Genomic DNA, 22612 nt, shown 5'->3' on the forward strand with positions numbered 1-22612 from the left:
ACAAGTCTATCTGGTCATTTCTAATGTGTGGGGAGAAATACAACCTGTATTATTCTATGTTTATACAAAAATGTTGTCAATCTGATATCTCATCTGTGTACAGAGGTATACATGTACCTCTAAATATGCTATGTATGTACAGAGTTGTATCATGTGTATGCACTGAGATCAATACCCTGTGATATCCTATGCATGTACAAAGATGTATTCCTTCTGATATCCTCTGTGCAAAATATTTATACCCTTAACTTACTACGTATGTACAAAGAAGGGTACCTTTAAATCTTCTGTATGTTCAAACATGCACAACTTGAGGTATCCTGTGTATGTACAAAATGTATACCTATTTTTTTGTGTGGCTGAAAGGCAAGTTTATGAGACGTTGGTAAAACTCATGTGTCAGTCTGTTGTATATGTTGGCACAAATAGTTCGTAAATATCTCAGGAAGTACACACACGCATACATATGACATTACATGGTATACATTGGCCAGATCAGTTTAATTTCTTGTTTAATGAATATTTGTCTTCATAAAAATTAAACACAGGATGAAAATGAATATTAGAAAATCACTGATCATCCTTTTAAATATAAAATATATTTTATTTTTGACAATTTATGAAATGTACATGGGGCAAAAAACAATCTAAAAAATATTTTCTTGTAAGTGAACATTTTTGGGCAATTAAAACATTTAGATTTACATTTTTTTAGATTGAAAAAAAATTGAAAAAATAGAGATGTGGATCCATAAAACAATTAACAAAATTAGTCTGGCCTAAACTTTCATTTATGTCAAACTACAAATATACCTGTTGAGAGGTACAAGGATGCAAAGTAACACCACAAAGGACATTACACTATTTGTGTGTCCCGAATTTCTAAACAAAAATATTTTAATAGCTATAACAACAATTCAACAACAAAAAGAAAGAATTTTTTAAAATCATTTATTACATTTATGCAATAAAAATATAATTATTAATAAATACTTGGAAATGCAAAATATATGTACCTATAATAAGCACATCCTACAGTACCCAAAATCAGGCTATTAAAGTGTAAACAAAATGTAGCATATCTTCTAACAAACATAAGTTTTATTCTAAAAAGAATTAACAGGATTTTGTGGTAAGGCTGGCTAATCTGGATGACAAATGTCATCATATCCTAATAACATAGAACGATGCTCATGTTGATCACTGGATTGTCTGGTCCAGGCTCGATGAGTTACAGACCGCTGCCATATAGCTGGAATATTGCTGAATGCAGCATTAAACAATAAACCAAGCAAATCCCACACATTAAGGTATCTCATTCTTCACCTTCATCAGGTGGATGTCATTTGTACAGCAAATGCCATTGTTAGCATGTGATCAGAAACACAGTCATCCTAAATAAATAATGACATACTTCTCAACACAAAGGAAGATTGAACATTTTAAACTGGTTTACAGATTTCAGGGACTCTAGCCCACAATGAAGACCGACCAAAATATATAAATGGAAGGTAATTAATCTTAATGGATACAACTGAAAAACAAACAACCTGCTCACCTGACAACATACTCTGAGAACCTTTTTGTAGAAGAAACAAAATTTTTTGTTTTCACTGTATGTTTAGGTCATAGTAAGGCAGTTAATAAAAAATTAAACAACATAATGGTCTTGAAACAAGATTAAGTATGACAGAACCATCACATCAGTCTGTCAACAAAAATGGCGTAATCATCAATGTAGTCAGTATTCTACAGTTGTGTTCTATCATCAAGAACATCCATAAATATATAAAAACATATAGTAGATCTAGGGCCATGATGTTTACAGAACAGTGAGTGAGTTTGGTGTTATGCCACTTTTAGCAATATTCCAGCAATATCACAACAGGGGACACCAGCAAAGGGCTTTACATAATTGTACCAATGTGGGGAATCGAAAACTGGCCTTTGGCCTGACGAGTGAACACTTTAATCACTAGGCTACGCCCTGATTCACCAAAGAAAACATGTAGTGCACCAAATCTTGAAAAGTTCAAATATTCTTACTAAGAACATTGGTGCGGTGCCAGTGTCTGTTTGATCATTCAGTGAACAACAAAGAGTCTGTTTAAATATTTTTGCATCAGATCCTTCAATTTAACATAAGTTGTGGTATCACACTGACTTTTCAGTGGTATCACACTACTTTTTATCACAATCAGAAAAGATTTCTTAAATAATCATGGACTTACTCATCCAAAACAACATTCATCACTCATCTGTCAAACATCCCCTATACAACCCACTTGATAATATATTTAACAATATAATATGCTATAGACTTGACTTTGTTGCTTGTGATACTTTTGATCCTGTCTTCCGGCCAAGAGCATTGGAGATAAAGTTCCCAGCTTCTATTAACTTGTGAATGTTGACCCCCTGAAAAGAAACAAACAAACATCAATTTATCTCTTAGGGAATGCTGCAGTGAGTGAGTGAGTGTGAGTGTGAGTGTGAGTGTGAGTGAGTGAGTGAGTGAGTGAGTGAGTGAGTGAGTGAGTGAGTGAGTGAGTGAGTGAGTGAGTGAGTGAGTGAGTTAGTTTTATGCCACACTCAGCAATATTCCTGCTTTATGGCAGTGGTCTGTAAATAATCGCGTCTGGACCAGACAGTCCAGTGATCAACAACATGAGCATCAATCTGGGTAATTGGGAACTGATGACATGTGTCAACCAAGTCAGTGAGTCTGACAATCTGATCCTCTCAGTCACGTCATATGACATAGCATAGCTGCTTTTTGTGGCAAACATGGGTTGCTGAAGGTCTATTCTACCCCAGATCTAACGGATTGGGAGTGATATAAGGAACAGCGAAAAAGACGCTACTGACATGTTTCATATTGCTGTAGTTAGTCATCACAAATCAGATTAAGGCCAGACCAATTTTTTTCTTGTTTTACAGATTTTTCTCTAAAGGCAACATGGGAAAAAAATGAAAACAAAGCCACCAGTGAAACCAATATTCCTTCTAAGTACTAAAAGTATTTTACTTTAAAAAAAAATGCATATGGTGCAAAATACAATCTAAAAATATACATGTACATTTTTGGCCAATAAAACATTAGGATCTTAATTCTTGAGCAAGGAAAAATCATTTTTATTTGTTGTCTTATTCTTAAAAAACATACGACAGGAGAATCCATGGTCTGGCCTACCTATGGCATATATGAAAGAATCAGATGTTCAACTTTCATGAATGATATATTTTCATTCACTAATACACAAAGAAAGACTGCGTAAGACCCACTCAAAATTAGACATTGTGTACAAATTATATCACCATCGCCACAGGATGTACGGCTGTGGCAGGCATGGTTGCAGTGAAGACCAGCTTTTAAACAGTACAGCGGTATATCTTTAATAGCAGTTGCTTCTGCAACATGTGCAATGACAGGTACTCACAACCGCCTCACAGGCACACGCTCTTTGTAGCTTAACAATTACATTGTATACTGAGCTCTGATAACTTTCATCAAGATGTCCTGCATACTGAATGAACTCCATCTGAACTCAGAGCTGAGACATCAGTGATAAATAGGCAAATATATAGTAATATACAGTTGGAAAAAAGAATCACAACAGCAAAGTTTTATTCAAAGATTATATGTCATGTTTATCTTCTCAGGAAATTATTTTGTAGCCAAAGTGCTAAAAAGACCTTTCATTAACACAAAAGCCAACTGTAAAGAATCTGAACGGTATAATTTAACTAAACATGGGCTCTGTAATAAAACTGAAATTAAAATAACATAACGTGTCAATAAAAGTATGGTCATCCCAAACGGATAACACAATGCAAAGTCTTATTTCATACATCCAATCCACAAATAAGATCAGTTTCAGAAACGGGTCAGTTTAAGATCAGTTTAATCCACTACTACGGTCAGTTTCAGTAACGGAAGAAACAGTCAGTATCTTGTGCAACCTCCGCCCACCTAGATGATGTTTTCAACCCTTGTCCTCACTGAGTGCACAAGATGCTGAATCAAATGTTCGGCAACATATTCCATCGTTGGTGAAATGTTTCCGCTAGTCTAATTCATCAATATTCTGGACTGAAGGATCTGTGTGACAAACCTTACGCCCCAGAATGTCCCAAACATGCTCTATACAACAGTGTTCAAATGAAAGCTTCTGGCTGGTCATGGCATTGTGGTAATGGCTTCTTGAAGAACGAAATCAATGACTGTGTGTGGCATCCATGAACACTGGCCTTGTTAATAGGGATGACTATCAAAATGAGGCAAAGCATGCCCCCTCACTATTTCCTCTTGGTATCAGTGTCCATTCAGATTTCCTCTCACTGTGACAAACTCAAGTTTGCAATCATATGACAGACCATACCATCAAGGATACTCCACTGAATTGCCCCGAAATTTGTCTTATGGACAACAACTCCCATTATTAACAATAGGGTACCTATAACTTGTCATCATTTGTTGATAGGGTCCCACTGAGTGGTTTAAGACAATAGGTATGCATTTTAGCTCAGTTTTCTAACAAGAAGTAATGACAACTGAAACTGTCTTTTCATGATGCAAGTGTTTCATGTGCATCATGATTTGTTGCATTTTGAGACCTGTAATATACAGGTTGTTGTCTTCAGCTATTTTCATAACGTTCTTATGGCATTTTTGAAGATACCGAGAGAAAAAAGTATTATGTGTTGCACTACTTTTTTCCATGTGTATATATGCAATATTTGCATCTGAAATATTTAAAATAAGTTGTTTGTATTTGTATTTTACAAGCAGTATTTATCCCAACCCTACAGTATGGACAGGTAAGTTTGTGTGATACAGTGCAAAGTTTTATAACTCATACATGACATTGCTCAATTCAAGAAATGGGCAAGAGGTTTGTTTTTTTCATGCAATGGGCAATTTTACAGATTGGGTATAACCTTGGATAAACTTATAAATCTACAAGGTATCTCAAGTTAAAACAACTATACATAATGTTACCTGTTGGCTGTATATATGTAATGTAACTATCCTCAACCTGCATTAGCAATGGATTTTTTAAAACTAATTTTGCTTACTAAGCTCACAATTGGTTTGGAGCATCTGTTAAAAACTCTGGATTGCATGCAAATAGGTAGCTGAGTGAAATGTCACTGTTCACTGCCCTAGAGACAAGAAAGCCTGCATACTCATCTTGATAGAACTGTGAAGATCCGGTTTAGAATGCTTGTCATATATCTGAATGAGGCAATTAACACAAAACAAACTGACAGGAAAGGCTGTACAGGTCCATCTTGTGTTTGAATATTGCAATTCATGATCAACTGCAATTGTACTTGAATAAACTGGCAGTCAGCTGAACTTTATACTTGGCCTTCGTGTTGCCAGCGAACTTTTTGACTCAAAATCATGGAAAGAGAGAAAATGTTGATAGTCTCTTGACCACATTCTTTAAGTGTTTTAGTGTTAGTCCTGTCCTACATACACCTTGACAGTCAAAATATCACAATTTTCATGCAAATGTTACTCTGGTCTCATAAACTTACACAATATTAGTCTGTACAACAACACTAAAATCTACCAAAACTGATAGTTTCAGTCAGCTGTGGGACAGTTTACTCAAAAGAAACGGTACTACACAACTTAAAATGTCTAGAAACACCATATTTTCTTTCTACTACTACAATCACGGGCCTTCACATGTTTACAGTCTTATAGTGAAAAGTGTCTTGAATGTTTATTTCGTATGTATAGCATAAAATTCCTTACAGCCTCAACCCTGGGAAGTACCTGTTTCAATATATCAAGCTACACCCCATGTGAATGACAGCAGGTAAGCAAATACTCCATGCCTAACAAAATCTAGAGACTGGAATACAAGCTTCACACGATTTACACAGCTCCTAGTGTTGTGTATTTTATGATAGCCAGCTTCTATACCTGACTCCAACCATGTAGAAATGTAGGTACCATGATACTTACAGTCTTGATTGCCATTCCGTTCATCATATAGACAACATCTTCTGTAGATACATTTCCACTGGCACCCTTGGCATATGGGCAGCCTCCCAGCCCAGACACTGAACTGTCCACTACAGTCACTCCCATCTAGGACAAACAGAAGCTCATTTGTTTATCCAGAGAAAACCATCCATTGCATTATACTTTCAACAGCATAATCTAAAGGTTTTGTAAAGTTTCCTGAAAATTATTCATGTCTCACAGTAATTAACTATAAATGAAAATAGCTAAACATGAATGATGTTTTCAAGAACAGTACGTTTTTTCCCATGTCAGCAGTATTGAGAGGAGGTACAGGACAGGACAGTTCACGGTATTATACCAATGTCAGCTGTATAGAGAAGAGGTACAAGACAGGACAGTACTAGGGACAATATCAATGTCATCTGTATAAAGAAGAGGTACGGGACAGAACAGTACATGGTATTGTACCAATGTCAGCAGTAAAGAGAGGAGGTACAAATCAGGACAGTACTAGGGAGTATACTTATGTCAGCAGTATAAAAAGGAGGTACAAGAATTAACCATACAAGGGACCATTCCAATGTCTGTAGCATTAAGTAAGTGGAAGTACAAGTCAGGTCAGCACAAGGAATAATAACAACGTCAGCAGTATAGAGAGAAGATACAAGATATGACAGGGGGGCGGGGTGGGTGAGCTGTCCAAGGCACCAGGGCTGTGTTTCACAAAAGCCTCCTAAATTTTGGAGGTCATAGCCCATATGACCTTGTTTACGACCCTTTTCTGACCTCCTCTACGACCGTTGCACAAAGACGTTGTATCCATGTCGTACCACAGGATCCTAAATCCATGTCGTACATCGTTTAAGAGGTTCCTTTTTGCATGGCAACACATACAGCGAGACCAAACAGGCACCTGCATATCTTCTTATTCCCAAAGTATTTCAAAATAGAAACACAGTTTCAATATCAATGCAAATGTCACGTTTTTAAATGAAAGTACAGATTCTTATCATAATAACTGGATTCTATTACTAAATTACAAGATAAAATGTATAAATCATTTCCATTAATATTATCAGTTTGTCCAAATTAATGGCTGTCCATTAATCTGTTCATATAAAACTGCAGCATTAGTCCCAATGCATTGAAAATTGTACATCAGAGGAACTGAAGTACATGTTGCCGTTATGACTATGTTTGATCTACTAACACTTGTGTAAAGTTTAAATATGGTCTGCTACTCTAAATGTGTGAACTTCTTTCGTGACTTTTATTCAATCAATCAAAACCTTTCAAAGAATACAAACGTATACCCTATATCCACGTATGATGCGATATTGAACAAGGCTAAAGGTAAATACTGAAATTGGCTTCATAAAAACATATCTGAACCATATACAAAATGTGCATCATAGTACTGAAAGTGTAATTGGAAACTTTTTTTTACTCTTGTTCATCCGAAATTCACCTCAAGGAAATGGCCTAACATGTACAACAATGTTGACTTATGACATCACAACCGATGACAGATTTGACAATTACTTATGAGGTGTCAAATCTTTGAATTATATTTAAACTTATTTTCCTCTTTCCTGCTATGATGCTCTTTCCATACATACATGTATTGAGCCATTCAAAACAATTAATAGCCGGTTGGATGTCGGAATTTTTTTATAAAGTGCTACACAATGTAAAATAAGAATATTTGTTTGTTTACATTTCAAACTAGGGCAACTTTTGTTTTCACATCCAGCATGTTTCATTTCATTTTACTTAGACTGTTGGTATTGGTGGCAAAGACCACATGTAATATCATATTGACATTTATGGGGAAGTCGTGTTGCATTTGTCACAGCTGACTATGGAATATTCGTGATGTAATAGGCGTCTCAATACCAGCCTTCGCGAAACGAGATTTTGTTAACACTATCCAGTATGGTGGAAAGCACACTTCGGTGCTCGTGTGACTATATTTTCGAAAGCATCCCAACCGATTCTAGGTTCATCGGTTTTCATTGGTAATATCCTGAAAATCTTATATCAGTCACTGACAGCATGTTATTTTTCAAACTAAATAGTCATAGTAATTGTCCAATTGAAATCATACTGCACACCAAATAATGCTGTGAATCATGATTTTGTGTTGTGTCAAAAATGGTGGGTCTCTAACGTTCTGCACAGTTAGAAAACAACAGGCCTGGGAAATCTTTATCTCAACATCATGTCAAAATCACCAAACATGTTTCTCAGGCCTTAGTTAGCGTGTTTTAATCACTTGCAGTACCATAATCATTGACGCCATCTTTGTACTAGTAGTGTTTACGACGTCCTAAAGCATTTATGACAGGTCAATCAGGGTCCTAAATTTTGGGCTGTTTGTGACACAGTGTAAATGTACAAGGTCTTTGTGAAACGGGTTAAAAAGGTAAGAGGTGGTCTACAACCTGCTTTACGAGGTCGGACTGGTAAGAGAGCTTTATGAAACGGGCCCCAGGCTAAGTAATCCTCCAGTGAGCTTGCTGGTGACCAGGATCAAGCCCTCCTGTGACCAGGCGCAAAGACTTTGTGGTCAACTTTGTGTGCAGACACTTCCAATGTTGTCACAACCCCTAGTGTGAAGCACACAACCCTGTGCACTTAAAGGAACCCACGAATCCGTTGGTAGATGACCAAATGGTGGCCACATGAATACGTGCAAACACCAAGTTGTAGGTACAGCAAAGTGCAGTAAACCTGGACAAAGTAGTGTGACTATGTGTACCAGTCCAAGTAGCTGTGAATGGGTACCTCATAAAGATGAGAATGCCACATTAACTCTGTGGATCTGGTTGGCAACATGAGCTGCATGATCCCCAGGCAGTTATGATTGAAAATATGATGTGTCATTGTGATGACCATCTATAATGACTGAGGGAAAACACAATGCCTTTGAGCAGTTGTAGTTGATATCAGTGCTACACAAATGTTTATATGTGTGTATGTGTGCATGTATGTAGGACAGTCCAAGGAATTCTACCAATGTCTGCAGTATAGAGAGGAGGTACAACACAGGGCAAAACATAAATCCAGATGACATCCTCATGTCTGCACAAGCAAGAAGACAAACGTACCTGTAATGCAGCAAATATGTTAGCCAGAGCCTGGCCATAAGTATCATGGCAATGTACTGCTAGTTTGTCCACTGGGACCTTCCTGCTAACTGTAGCTATCAAGTTCTTCATGGCTCTGGGTGTCCCAACACCGATGGTGTCCCCAAGGGATATCTCATAGCATCCCATGTCATAAAGACTCTTGGCAACCTAGGTACACATACATACACAGTGTCAAAACGTTTTTACATTAAATATGACTATCCAGATCCATTTTACAAGGTAAAAATATTACAATACACTGTTGTATACTGCACATAATTAAGAAGTCATGTTGCAACAGAATTCCTGTCATAGATGCAATAGCTTCCAAGGATAGTTGTCAACAGACTGATTATTGGCTTATATCATACTGTTTTGATATCATCAATATAGTATCATGGCACCCATGATAATTTCTGACATTGTTGCTTTAACTTGTCTTTAAAATATTGCCCCTGGGTCATGTCAGCCACAATGTTTTAACTTTGTGATCAATCGTTACACACCTACCAGTCATATATGAAATAGAACAAAATATGACAAAACTAAAGATCTTAAAGTGTACCCACTTAAAAGGTCACATGCAACCAAAAAATCCAACATAATTAAATCACTGTTATCACTTGTTCAATATATATAAAATGCATTGGTGATTGTGAAAAAAAACAGACAAAATTATAAGCGGATAATTGCAAATCACAAGTGCAATATTTTGTACTTGGGTTTACCTCCCTCAAAACAAAGCAGCCACGATACCGAACCCAGTCAGGGCCAGTGAGCATGCAATCAATTGTAACGACGCCTCGTCAATGGCCACTAGTTCATTTGCCTATACACTTAGCCGTTTATGGCTGAGTAGTCTGATAGGTGTTAATTTCAAATTGCAGTAATTAAAGTTGTGCATTGCATATTGTCATTAGCAGACAGGCAGGCAGACAAATAGGCGTCAATAAAGCAAACATTAAGTTTTCTCTGTGAGAGAGTTTGCTTATTGTACTCAACATGTTTTTTTTATGTTATGAGCAGATCATTTACTTGTTTGTGTACACAACCAAGATTAGACTACTACTCATGACCTCATACTCCGGGCAGGCATACTGTTTCAAGTTCCATGAACCTGCTCACTGCGCATGCGTTATGAGCACAATGAAGCATAGCTGTTGAAACCACTTTTTCCCCCAGAGCTGGGGGAAAATTAGTGAATCGTCTGAACTCTGATTTCGCAGGGTTTTTTTCATCATGTTTTTTCCAACTTTATAGGTAGAATTGGCATTTTTGATGTTTTGTTTCAGTAAGTGCATACCAAAAGGTATCAGAATCTGCAAAGTTGTGTTCTACGTTGCATGTGACCTTTAATGTCTTACATAATTCACACAATTGCCATGATCGTCACATTCATCACATATATACCCGTGAAAATCAGAGGAAAAACAAAATATTTGTAATGTACATGTATTAGACAGCCTGTACTCATGATTCCAGTACATATTTCTTCAAAATACTTACATCAGCCACTTTCTCTGGAGGGACATCTTTCTCATACGGACATCCCAAAACACAGGACACATACCTACAAGAAGAGATTTTCATAACACCACTTTGAAAATATTACAATATATTTGTTTTCAATATAATTAACCCACCAGTTGAACGTGATATGATGACATACTTGTACTATGTGGCTTTATCTTATATACCAATACTCTGCAATATGCTTTGAAGCAATATATATTGTAATATTTTGTCCCTATGTTCTGTCATATTGGTCAAAACAGATACCGATATAACAAGATCTGTCTTCAAGAGTATCTTCCATGAAATTTAACCACAAATGACATTTGGCTTTCATACTGACTGACAAAACAATGGAAATGCAGGAGTATTATCCCCTGAATCCATGAAAACAAAATAGAAGCAACAGATCCATAAGTTCCAGCTGTGATACAGTACGTACTCTAATACAGATACATTGTAAAATTAACGTTTTGTCAGTATTATTGCATGGTATTACCGGTATACCGGCATATAGCAATATGCTTGTCTATATTGCAATATTATTTCTGAGAGTCAGTATACTGGGCAAAGAATGTATAAAGTTTGTGTGTGTGTGTATGTGTGTGCATGAGTGTGTGAGATTATCTTTATGTTTTGAATTAAAATTTCATTCAGAACCAATTTTTCCTTTATTACTCAATGACAAAATGTCATATTGTAATGCTTTGAACTGTATACAAAAAGAAAATAGAATCCCTGACTATGCAACTTGATTTTGATATAACTGTTATCAGAGGCATAAGATTTATATGACTAATGTAAAAAAATAGGATTGACATATACAATTAGAGGTACATACTGTCAAACACCGTCCCAATATGTCGCAATATGTACCGGTATTGCATTACATATTTGATACAATTTATTTGCCAAAACACAGCCCTAGTCAGTATGCAGCCACCAAGATTTGGAATGCAATAAAACAGGCATCAGCGTATACATGTGACTGACAAGATTGTGTTTATTGCATTATGACTACACAAAGGACACACAAAAACACACTGTATTGATGGCACTTGTCACACTAATTACCATCTTTCCAAGCCACTCACACTTAACTGCCATCAAGTGCTTATATGCATTTGTTCATCTTAAAAAGGTCTGTGCTGTGCCTGTTCACAACTCATGACCTTGACCTTGACAATACCCTAGTATTCTGACTGATCATGTCCCAACATGTGCACAGTCAAACATTCTACAACAATGATATTCTTAACCAAAGCATGACAGTAAAATGATTAACACTATCTTAACCACTGAATGTTTAAGATCTAATTGAGTAATTAAAAACATCACCTAGTAATCTAGCAATGTCAACACAAGAAATAGCATTACCCATTTAAAAAAGTGAAAGTAATTACTAAATTAAGTGTTTTCCATTTTATAAAACTGCTGCCCAGCTGTATCTGCTTACCCTCTCACCGGAATGTTGCGTTTCTTGGCTGCCTCTGTCACCACCTCAAACCTCTGAAGACTCTCAGCAATGGAACAGTTGATATTTTTTCTGTTTGTTAAGACATGAGATATTACCTTAACTTCATGTTAAATACTTCAAAGACACTTTAACAAGTTTCCATGTCACCCCTCCAAAGAGGGAACTGGAAAAAATATTACCCGCTATCAAGATGCTGTAACGCTTGCAATCGTATAATGTCACAACATGACACATGTAGTGCACAGAGTTTGGAAACAGTTTGATTAGCTGTTCTTGAGTTCACTATGTACACATTTATTTTACCAACCATCCCTGCTTTAATTAAACTATTTTATATGTTGAATCATTTCCACACTCACCTTATACACAATTAACTGTTTTTATAGCAGTTTTAACAATGTCAGAATACGTTTCCCCGATTTTAAAAATCCAGTCAAGAGAAACATACAACTATAGTCAGCTTCAGGCCAAAGAAATAACAGACAAATAGTTATGTTCGTGCCGTGATTGTGGATGTTACACAGTCTAAGTTAAAAAGTCTCTTTCACCAGCTTTCTTCATAATCATGTGCAATGTTTCAATTATTACACAATTATAAACACAAGTATGCACAGTAATGCATGTACTGACAGATGAGTTTCACTTCAATCCCAAGAACAGAACACCCATACCAACACATCGTTGTAGCAAGCAAGTTTACAAAGAGGGTTACTCACTTGCTGAAAGACTCAGAGGCAGCACCGAATATAGCCACTTCATTAGCTTTTGCCGACATCTGTATGAGATGGATCAAACATGAGGAACATGACAGTGTTTCATTTAACAAGTATTAAAAGTGTGTAGCAAATTAATCATTAAGTGGCATCCCAAAAAATGAAGTCTCCCATGAAAACTAATGAGAAAATGACAGAGAAAGAAGTAAATTCCTCCAAACATTACTTTTGGCAGTAATGCATCCATCAAACAATGTTGTTATTGTGGTTTTTAACTGCAACTATCCAATGAGAATCATGCTCAGGTGACACTGTATATAAATATTATAATGTTTTTACACATTAGCACAGGAGAAATGTATTGTAAAACAGATAATAAATATTTCCGACAAAGAGGAGACCCAGAAGTTTCATGTATCAAGATGTACAGCGTTCATAAACCATGGTTTGGTTTGTTTGTTTGTTTAACACACACAGCAATATTCCAGCTATATGGCAACAGTCAGTGAATAACCAAGTCTTGACCAGGCAATCCAGTGATCAACAGCATGCGCATCAATCCTTGCAATGGGGATGTGATGATATGTCTACCAAGTCAACAAGTCTGACCCCCCAATCCTGCTTGTCACCTCTTATGACAAGCATGGGTTGGTGAAGATTAATTCTAACCCGGAGTTTCATAAAGCATGGGCCATCATCAGGATGAATACAGTACTCAAACCCATGACACTTGGAACCAGGCCATTGAAACATTTTGTCCTAAAAGGTGACTAAACCAATTACTATGAGGTCAAATATCAACGCTCCTGATCCAAATGAATGACAGCGCTAACAATCAGCATCCCTGGGATGTGGTGTCAACTCACAGCAGCATCAAAGCCCTTGAGGTTGGGTGTGAGTACAGAGTAGACCACTCCTTCATGCCTTTGTATTCCCTCCATCACTTCAGTGTGGTCAGCCATCTACACAGGGAAGCATTAGTAACAATAAACATTCATTATAACAAGGCATCATCTATCTTTCCTAATGCTGCGTTTAAACTATACCATGAAAAGGGCGATCTGATGCTAACCAAATACCATGCTACATCTTCATGATTGTGGAACATTTTGTTTATTCTTGCCTTTCTTGGCCGTTATTACGAATTTGTAGGTTCTGATAGAATCTGTTACACATTCTTACAATTAGATATCTAATCAGTTATGCTTCAATGAAAATATGTTGCAAATATTTGAGAATCTGTAGCCACTTTTTATGAGAATCTCAATTTGAGTACATGTATATGATCTGTTGCGATTTCTTATGTTTTGTTACCTTTTGTTTAGACAAAGAAGGGCAATTCCCCTGCCGTTTTTTGGTTCCATCTTGAATATTCTACTATGAAAATGATGATAAAATAGTGTAATGCAGCTTGTAGTTAGATCACAATGAATTTCTTCTGACAGTTTCAGAATTACAAGAAACCATACCAGATGCAGCACATTGGAATGCCATAGATCATGACAGATCGTGGCAGATTGTGCATGTAAATGGTAGTAGAGCATGTTAAAATGTTTGTAGAAATGCACTGAATCATATTAGATCTCTCATGCTTCACAAGACAAGATCATATGATTTTCTCAACAAAAAAAACTGAATTGTGACCATCGTGGCCTAATCATGGCCTAATTTATAAAGCTGCGTAACATATGTCTGTCCTGGCAGTGTACAAGAGGAATAACATACACTTTATCAGAGACTATATAACAGGATCTAAATACCACATCAGCATCCTTTCTAATCATTTAAAGATGAATACGGTCACCAGACTAAGTGTGTTTTGTAGCATCAGTCAAAAGTTTCCACAGGTGGGGCATGACAGGACTTTGCCAGTTTTCAAGTTCAAATGTTTTGCAGCCTCAGACTACAGTTTCCGGAGATGGTGCATGGTGGGGCATTACCCTTTTTCAAATGAAATGTTTTAATCAGGGTCTTTTAATCACAGTATGTGAGTGGAGTCACCCTGTATTCCAGTAATTTTAACATTACACCCAGGACAACAATGGAGAAGAACTCTTAAAGAACAAATAAACTCAATTTTTTTGTACTCTTTTTACCAATGCATATGAAAGACTTATGGCTAATCATAACTGTAAACCAAAAGTCACTGTTCTGTAATCTGACTGGTTGAAAAACATGATCAAATGGTATTAGATTCCCGGAAACTGCAAGACTATTCACTGCGTATTGACACGTAAACAATTGTTTTGTTGTGTCATCAACAGTGGTTACGTCATTCAAATCATATTGTGACGTAAAGTTAGAATGACGTCACAAATGAACAACTCCAGATGCCATGGGAACCAGCTGAAACGGCCAGCTGATGAAACTTCACTGCTGTACTCCTACTCGATGTAAATGAGTGCAGACAGTAAAACCCCCTTTGTTTACTTTTTGGTTTACAATGTCGATAAACATCATGTGTTGGCCAATTTCCAGGTGTTATTGAGTATTTGAAGCACGGGAATGCATTTGGAACCGAATGGAACGCCACATTTTTTTTAAAAAACATGTGGTTAATTAATACCAAGCGCTAAAAAGCCATCTGCTTCTCTCTTGCCCGCAAACGAAACCACAGAGAAGTTACATAATTCTGTCACCAGAGCCCTACAGTGACATCATAGAAGGAACGACTTTCAGTTAGTTGTATAGAAAATGTGTAGGAAGCTCGTCATTTTGCTCATTTCTTGACGGCACCAAATATGGGTGATGGTGTCACTATACACAGATTTCCACCAGACCCCATATTTGTGCTTAAATTGGTTGTTTGTGTGTGTGAAGCGACCCTTGTGGAAGCCTGTGGTATATACTAAATCGGATGTTTCACCCCCTTTCACGCTTCCAGGATAGAAAATGGAGTTCGAGTTTCTTCGAGTTTATAAAATCAAGACTGCTTCCTACACATTGCTGACCAAAAGGATTTTGCATGAATATAACGCTTTTCTCCTCGGAAGCAAGGTTGTGATCGAGGTGACAATATTACGGAAGTAATATTATATAGACCCCTGCCTCTCTTCCAAGAGTGAAACTGTTATGTTGTAAGCAGATCATGTAAAATCCTAACTAATGTCCATCAATAAAATACATATTTTACTACCAGTGAAAAGTAATTTTCATTTTGTAAGTCGGTGAAAATAAACTTAAATAGCATTTATCCTCAGACAGGGTGCCGCCAATTTTGAAAATCGTGAAGTCACAGGCTAAAGTCTGTTAGAATTATTGAGATCATAGTTTGTTTTCATCAAGTTAGAAAATCAAAACTACATTTTACTAGTAGTTAAATAGGTATCTGAATCACGGCCAAACGGATTTTGCATTTCACTACATGTAACACAACGACTTCTTCCACAGAAGCAAGGTGGGGGTCGAAGTGACATTAATATTGCAAGTAATATTTTATTGGCCTCCACCTCACTTCCATGAGTGAAATTGTTATGTTATGAGCAATGTCATGCAAAATCGTATTGTCCATCAATAAAATACATATTTTACTACCAGTAGAAAGTAATTTTGATTTTGCGTTGCCATTTTTAAAATTGTGAAGTCACGGATTAAAGTCCATATGAATTAATGAGATTATGGTTTGTTTTCATGAAGTTAGAAAATCAAAACCACTTTCTACTACTTTCTAATCATGGCCAAAAGGAGTTTGCATAACCTAAGAGAGGTTGGGGTCGAAGTGAAAATACTGTGCTATAAATTTCAGTTCAAAAGGCGGTTCATCCTTTCAAACAAGGGTGTTGTCTATACACAGACACAGACACGACAGAGTGTATTCAGAATAGATTAGTAAATGTACATACACAAACACTGCCTTTTGACAAATCCCCATTTAAATCCGCATAAAAGTAATTAATCAATCAGCGTGTTATCAGTTAATCCTTTGATCGATCCAGGCACAAGAAATGCCAAATGGGCCCCTTTGTCCGGTAATCTACGTGGCATTACCACTAATTATATCTGTTACAAATCCATCAACTGAGCATCAAGTGAATGATGACAAATAAAGTGTAGGTTTATACCACCTGACACGGATTACAACCTAGCGACACCAAGTGATTTTGACAGAATCGTCTATGAAAACAAGGGTTGTAACTCGGAAACTAGGCAAGGCAGGAGACAAAACTAAATGATAGTAGATTGTGAGACCATATAGCTTTCGGTTTTCACAACAGCTGTCGCGATTTCAGGTTTGTACAAACCTGTAAACGAAATAGTTTACCCCCTGAGATGTAGATGAATTCTGCATAGTCCCTCATATCTATAACTACTATTATGCCACAGAGACGTCCTGCTTTGATTGGTTGAAATTTCCTTTGCGGCTGAGCATTGTGCACTGTTGTCAACAAGGTCAATTTAAGGTAATTAAAGATTAAAATGAGCAGTTTTAATGACGGGATTTCATTTATGAGTGATTTATGCATTTGCACCCCTTAGAGTATGTGTGATCTTTAAGATTCATGCCAGACGGTCATTCATTCCATCATTGCTCATCTTCAATCGCTTTCAAACATACCACTGAAACATGTCATACCTGGGGCACCCATTTTGGAGATACAAAACTTGTAACTTCTATCACAGGAAGTCCAGCTTCTGACAAACGATTGACAAACTCAATCTTGGTTTCAGTTGGAACAATACTCTGCAAAATAGAAGAAAATGTTTCACTTTCAGATATATGATAAAAGAACACATCAAGCTATTGAGATCAGATCTCCAAAAAGCTGTATTTCTCACACAAAAAGATGCTGACATCCATAAATTCTCTCAGACTTAAGTGTACCACATGTGAATGCAATTTCAAGACTAACATACTACATATACTTGTGTAATAGATGAAATCTAAAACTGTTTAACATACATGTTGAACAAATATGTGTCAGGTGGTGAGGTTTTCATCTGTAATGTATTGGAAAGACTTTTGATATTTTCAGTGGTAAGTCAAAAAAAATGGAAACGTGTGTTTCCAATTTTACTTATCCTAAACATAATCATGATAATACAAACATCACCGGCTCACCGATCACTGAACATCTCAACTTTACACCTGAATACACCTTCTGATGTGCCTACAGCATCTAAACACATGATAAAAGATAGAAAAGGTAGAAAATAAAACAATATTTATTGTCATTAAAATTGTCCAACCTTTTCATTTTGAAGACCATCTCTAGGCCCAACCTCAACTATTTTCACAAAACTTGGCAGCCCTGCAATCTGGAAAAAAATGACTATTATTATGACTAAATATCCACTTTCTCATTTGTACCAAGCCACTTTAACAAATATTTGTGCATTTGTGCACCTGAAAAATGACATATGTTGTAGATCTACAATGAACAAGCATTCATAATACACTTAAATATACTCAACAGCAAAATAAACCCAATGTTAGGAAAAATACAATTTCATAAAATTAAGCATTCATGGTTATATCTTCCATTTATAAACTTGACAAAAAGCCAGAGTTGCAATTCTTTTGCTGTTCAGTATATGTTTCTGACAAATATACAAATAGAAAAAATTCTGTGAAAACCTCCATTCTAAGTAACTTAGTCTCAGGATTATTCTTTACACTCTAATAAACCTCAGTAGGAGGCCGAGTCTGGTCACTTTGAGAATCACCAGTCAGAACACAGATTATCAAGTGGAGAAAGTGGACGTTCACAACCACGTTTTGAACTTATACCATGTTTGTTCCTGAACGATTATGAATGCTATACGATCGATTCCAGGTGGTGCACATCGAGAATGCTACAACACTGTCAACAGTGAGTAAACAGTTGCTGAAAATAGCTTTTTGTCAATATTCAAGGATGTCAGCTAGCAGAAATAGTGGCATTGTAACCATGTCACCAGAAAGCCCTCAGCGTACATACTGCAGGTCAGATATATGTTTTATGCGGATTTTTATTTATTCAGTCAGTGTCAGTGACTGTGGAATTTTGTAAGTCCCTACAAACCCTCAACAGTAGTCATTGTCTGATTGGTTAAATCTGTTTGGGCATCGCGGACCTGTGAATGGTAGAATAGGCCTTCAGCAACCCGTGCTTTTTGTTGAAAAAATGCGTCACTGACTGGGGAAATTTGTATGTCCCACCAAACTCTAAATGGTAGCCATTATCTGACTGGTTAAATCTTTTCAGCCATCTTCATTCGACTGGACGGTCATAGGTTGCTCAAAGGTTTCCTGACACAACCTCTTACTAGGGTTTGTTAGACTTAGTAGTGGAGTGTAACAAATAATAATGAGAGTAAGTTCACTTAGACTCTAAAAATCTCATAATAATGCTCAATTTTGGCACATTTTCTATAAAAAAGATACAATTCTCTTTTTATCCTTCCTTTAAAGTTATTCTACAACTAGTCTCACTGTCAATATCTATAGTTAAGCTTGCTTTAACATAAACAACACTTGTCTGAAGTTGTCAACAAATTTTTGCGCTTCACAGAGAAATCACAGTTGTCAATGGACATGCGGTCACACTATACTGGACCCTCCCACAGGTAGTTACCTGTAAGAGTAACAGGTATCCACCTCATGCACACCTTACATTCTGTATACTGACGCAGCTGATTTCAGCTTTATGGATGATAACTCTATGTGAAGCATTCTGGCACCACATTTCTATATTTTTGTTGGATTGGATTGAAGAGTACATTGTTGACTTTATTTTTTAATGTATATCAAGTTGTTGTTATGGGGTTTTTTTTATGTCAATCATACCAGTAAGCAGCACCAGCAGTGATGATGTATACATTACTTGTTCAGGCAAGACCAATTTTATTTCTTGTTTTACAAATTTTTGTCCTCAGAAAGCCTAGAGGCAGGAGGAAAAAGAAAATCACCCATCAAAGTAATATTCCTTTTAAATATTAGAAGTATTTTTCTTTTGGAAATTTAGGAAGTGTATGTGGGGCAAAAACAATCCAAACACATTCTCTTATAAGTTTACTATTGTGGCCAATAAAAACATGAGTATTTTGTTTTTTGAGCAAGGAAAATTAATTTTCAGCTTTTCTTCATTCTTGAAAAAATATGACCGGCGGATCCATGAAACAAGAAATACATTTGGTCTGGCCTTATACAATAAATTCAACTAACTCTGGAATTGGGTCTCGGACTGGACCAAATCTGGACACAGGGGACTGGTGGTAGCATTACCTGACCCAACCTGGAAAGCCATTTCTCAACTCAATATTTAGAGTTAGTTCAGTTCATATTGACTGCTATCCCTTAGACGTATTACCCTTCAAATCAGAATTTTGTCATTAACTACTTGAATTATACTTCTGTTTTTGTTGAAACATAAGAATTCTAAGAAATGAATTGTTTATTAAAATGCACAACCTAACGAATGTTGACTTAAATGATTTGTTGCCACAAGGCCAAGGCAAGTTATCCTCAGCTAACTAGTGCCAAACGTAATGGGTAACCTGTAGGTTATTGAACAGGATTAATCATTTTGTTCAAACATTCTGACATGGTTTGAACACTAATTGCTATATATGGGGAGTAGTGCATTTTACCAAGTGCACATTTTCAGATACAATAAGCAGTCTCGGGTGCCTGGACATACTTTGCTGGATTACTTCATCAGTTAATCAGTGTTGCAATCAACCAACTCTGAACCACAGAACCACAAGATAATGAGTGCTCATTTAACAGATCATTCACACCCAGATAACATACATGTCAAATCAAGTAAACACAACGCTGCACATGGGTGTTAGTAACATATACTCCTTGTTCATCTTCATCTAGAAGTCACACCTACAACTGTCCATCAAACATGAACAACTATCAGTGCAACAGGGAGTGTATAAATTGTACAGGTATGATTTGTGCCATGCCCTGGGGGTAGTCCAGTTGATCTTACCCATGGCCTATCCTATTACACCATGGCTTGAAGAAACCTAAGACCACGGGTATCTGATTGGCTCATTACAAGTTAGCAAGACACGACTACAGCTCAATCAAATGTAAACCTACTAAAGATAAGCTCCAACAAAATGACATTAATAACTTTTTAATTTCGAGGACAGTTTCAGAAAATGTAAATGCTTGATATTGTCATCATGGTTTGGACTAGGGAATCTGTTTCTTGCTTTTGTTTACTGCTACTTCATATTCATTGTCAAAGACATAAGAATAAAAAATGATCATACTTTTTCATGATCTCAGTAAGCATACAGTTTGAAAGTTCAGGAAACACTGCACCTTAGTCTATGTTTGACAACTGAGTCAACCCATTTACTATGGCCCATAGTTTCCATAACCTCAGCAGCTTGCGAAATAACTGTGTCTTTGATTATCTCATAATCAATAAAGAAGTTGACTTTACACAGAACCTGGTTTTCCTACATCTTTACAACTTCTAAAATGATTCTCAAAGAAATAAAGGAGTGGTTGCTAAAGACGTGTCACCTCCATGTGATTGTAAAGGTGTGTTTATTAGTAAAGATCTCTCCACCCATACCCCCCTCTCATTACACACTAAATTTGCTCCTGGTGAGTCCTTCCCCGGTGTAATATCCAAACACTGAAATTCAAGTTCATGGATTGTTGTCTAGACCGCTTCTAGAGTGAGGTATGCAGGTATGCATGTCCGTTTGTAATTTTGGTATTTGATGGGGTGTACGTGAACCCTTACCAAGAAGTGTGACTGTGAGCTTCCTCCCCTGTCAGTGATACAAGTTTTGAATTTTGTTTTAAGGTTTATCAATTCAATTAATCAATAATTGTTGATTTTTAGCATGTAGTCGATTTGTTTACGAAAGTGGGTAGCGTATTATCCGCAAACTGGAGTTTGAACGAAATGGAGATCGGTGAACAAAGTACTCACTGAAACCTGAGTTAAGTGTCTGCACATGTGCTTCCAAATCCCTAAAGTCGATTTGACAGAAAATCGACTTGCAATGGACGCCGCCATGTTGGCAGAACGCAGCAAAAATAAAACGCAGACGAGAACGTTTTTATTGGCCAAAACCCGAAATGGCAAAATGCAAATTAAAAGTATTATTCAGCTCTTTCTCATAATAATAGAAAAAAGAATATACCCAATATTATATGACAATAGTTTTTCTTCCATCCAATAAGAATTTTATGGAGTTGTATTAAAAATAGCAACTACACAGTGAAACGAAAGATATTTTGCTATGTTTGCAGTTGAAACAAAAAATGTTTAATTAGGAAATTTAGGTCGTAAGGCATAATTGGTTTCAGATTGTAGTTACTGGTTTCCACAAAGTAATTGAAACAGACAGATGATTACGTTTTACCAGCCCTCATGCCAACTCACTCACTCATTCTCACTCATTTATGTCATACTGGTTCTACGGGTCATCGGGTCGCCTGAAAAGCTTCATTTTTCAGTAGGAACTCATTCACACACTGTCCCTCTCCTCATCACGAACTGGCCCAATAACGTCAGCATTCCTATAGCTCTGTCACTTAGGGGCCGTTCATAATTTATGGCTTGGGGAGTGATGATGATTTTAATATTTTTGCAAGCATGTACACGGTGAATGAAACTCTTAAAATGCATGTAATAAAAGTATGTGACTCCCTGCATGCCATGTACAACATCAACATACATCCGCTCACGAACAGCCGTGTATTGCTGAATATAGGTATGTACGCTGTAAAATGTAATGTAGATAAACCTGCTAATTACTCACATTGCTAATGAAGTCAGAGTCGTCTACATGATTATGTGAAATATATTGACAGTGTAGTTTGTAAAACATCAAA

At 36.6% G+C, this 22612-nt stretch overlaps 1 protein-coding gene across 1 annotated transcript; it reads right to left on the minus strand.

Annotated features, from left to right (window-relative positions):
- Positions 1-484: 484 nt before the first annotated feature.
- LOC137277090 (hydroxymethylglutaryl-CoA lyase, mitochondrial-like) lies at positions 485-21807 on the minus strand. Its single transcript, XM_067808751.1, has 10 exons — positions 21705-21807; positions 18007-18075; positions 17393-17500; positions 13686-13781; positions 12823-12881; positions 12086-12175; positions 10624-10687; positions 9097-9285; positions 5984-6109; positions 485-2418 (listed from the first exon to the last, which is right to left on the minus strand). The coding sequence occupies exons 1-10, from the start codon at positions 21789-21791 to the stop codon at positions 2314-2316; spliced, it is 993 nt and encodes a 330-aa protein (XP_067664852.1). The 5' UTR covers positions 21792-21807; the 3' UTR covers positions 485-2313.
- Between the last annotated feature and the right edge of the window lie 805 nt (positions 21808-22612).

This window comes from Haliotis asinina, chromosome 3 (assembly GCF_037392515.1).
Source record: "Haliotis asinina isolate JCU_RB_2024 chromosome 3, JCU_Hal_asi_v2, whole genome shotgun sequence".
NCBI classification, from domain to species: domain Eukaryota; kingdom Metazoa; phylum Mollusca; class Gastropoda; order Lepetellida; family Haliotidae; genus Haliotis; species Haliotis asinina.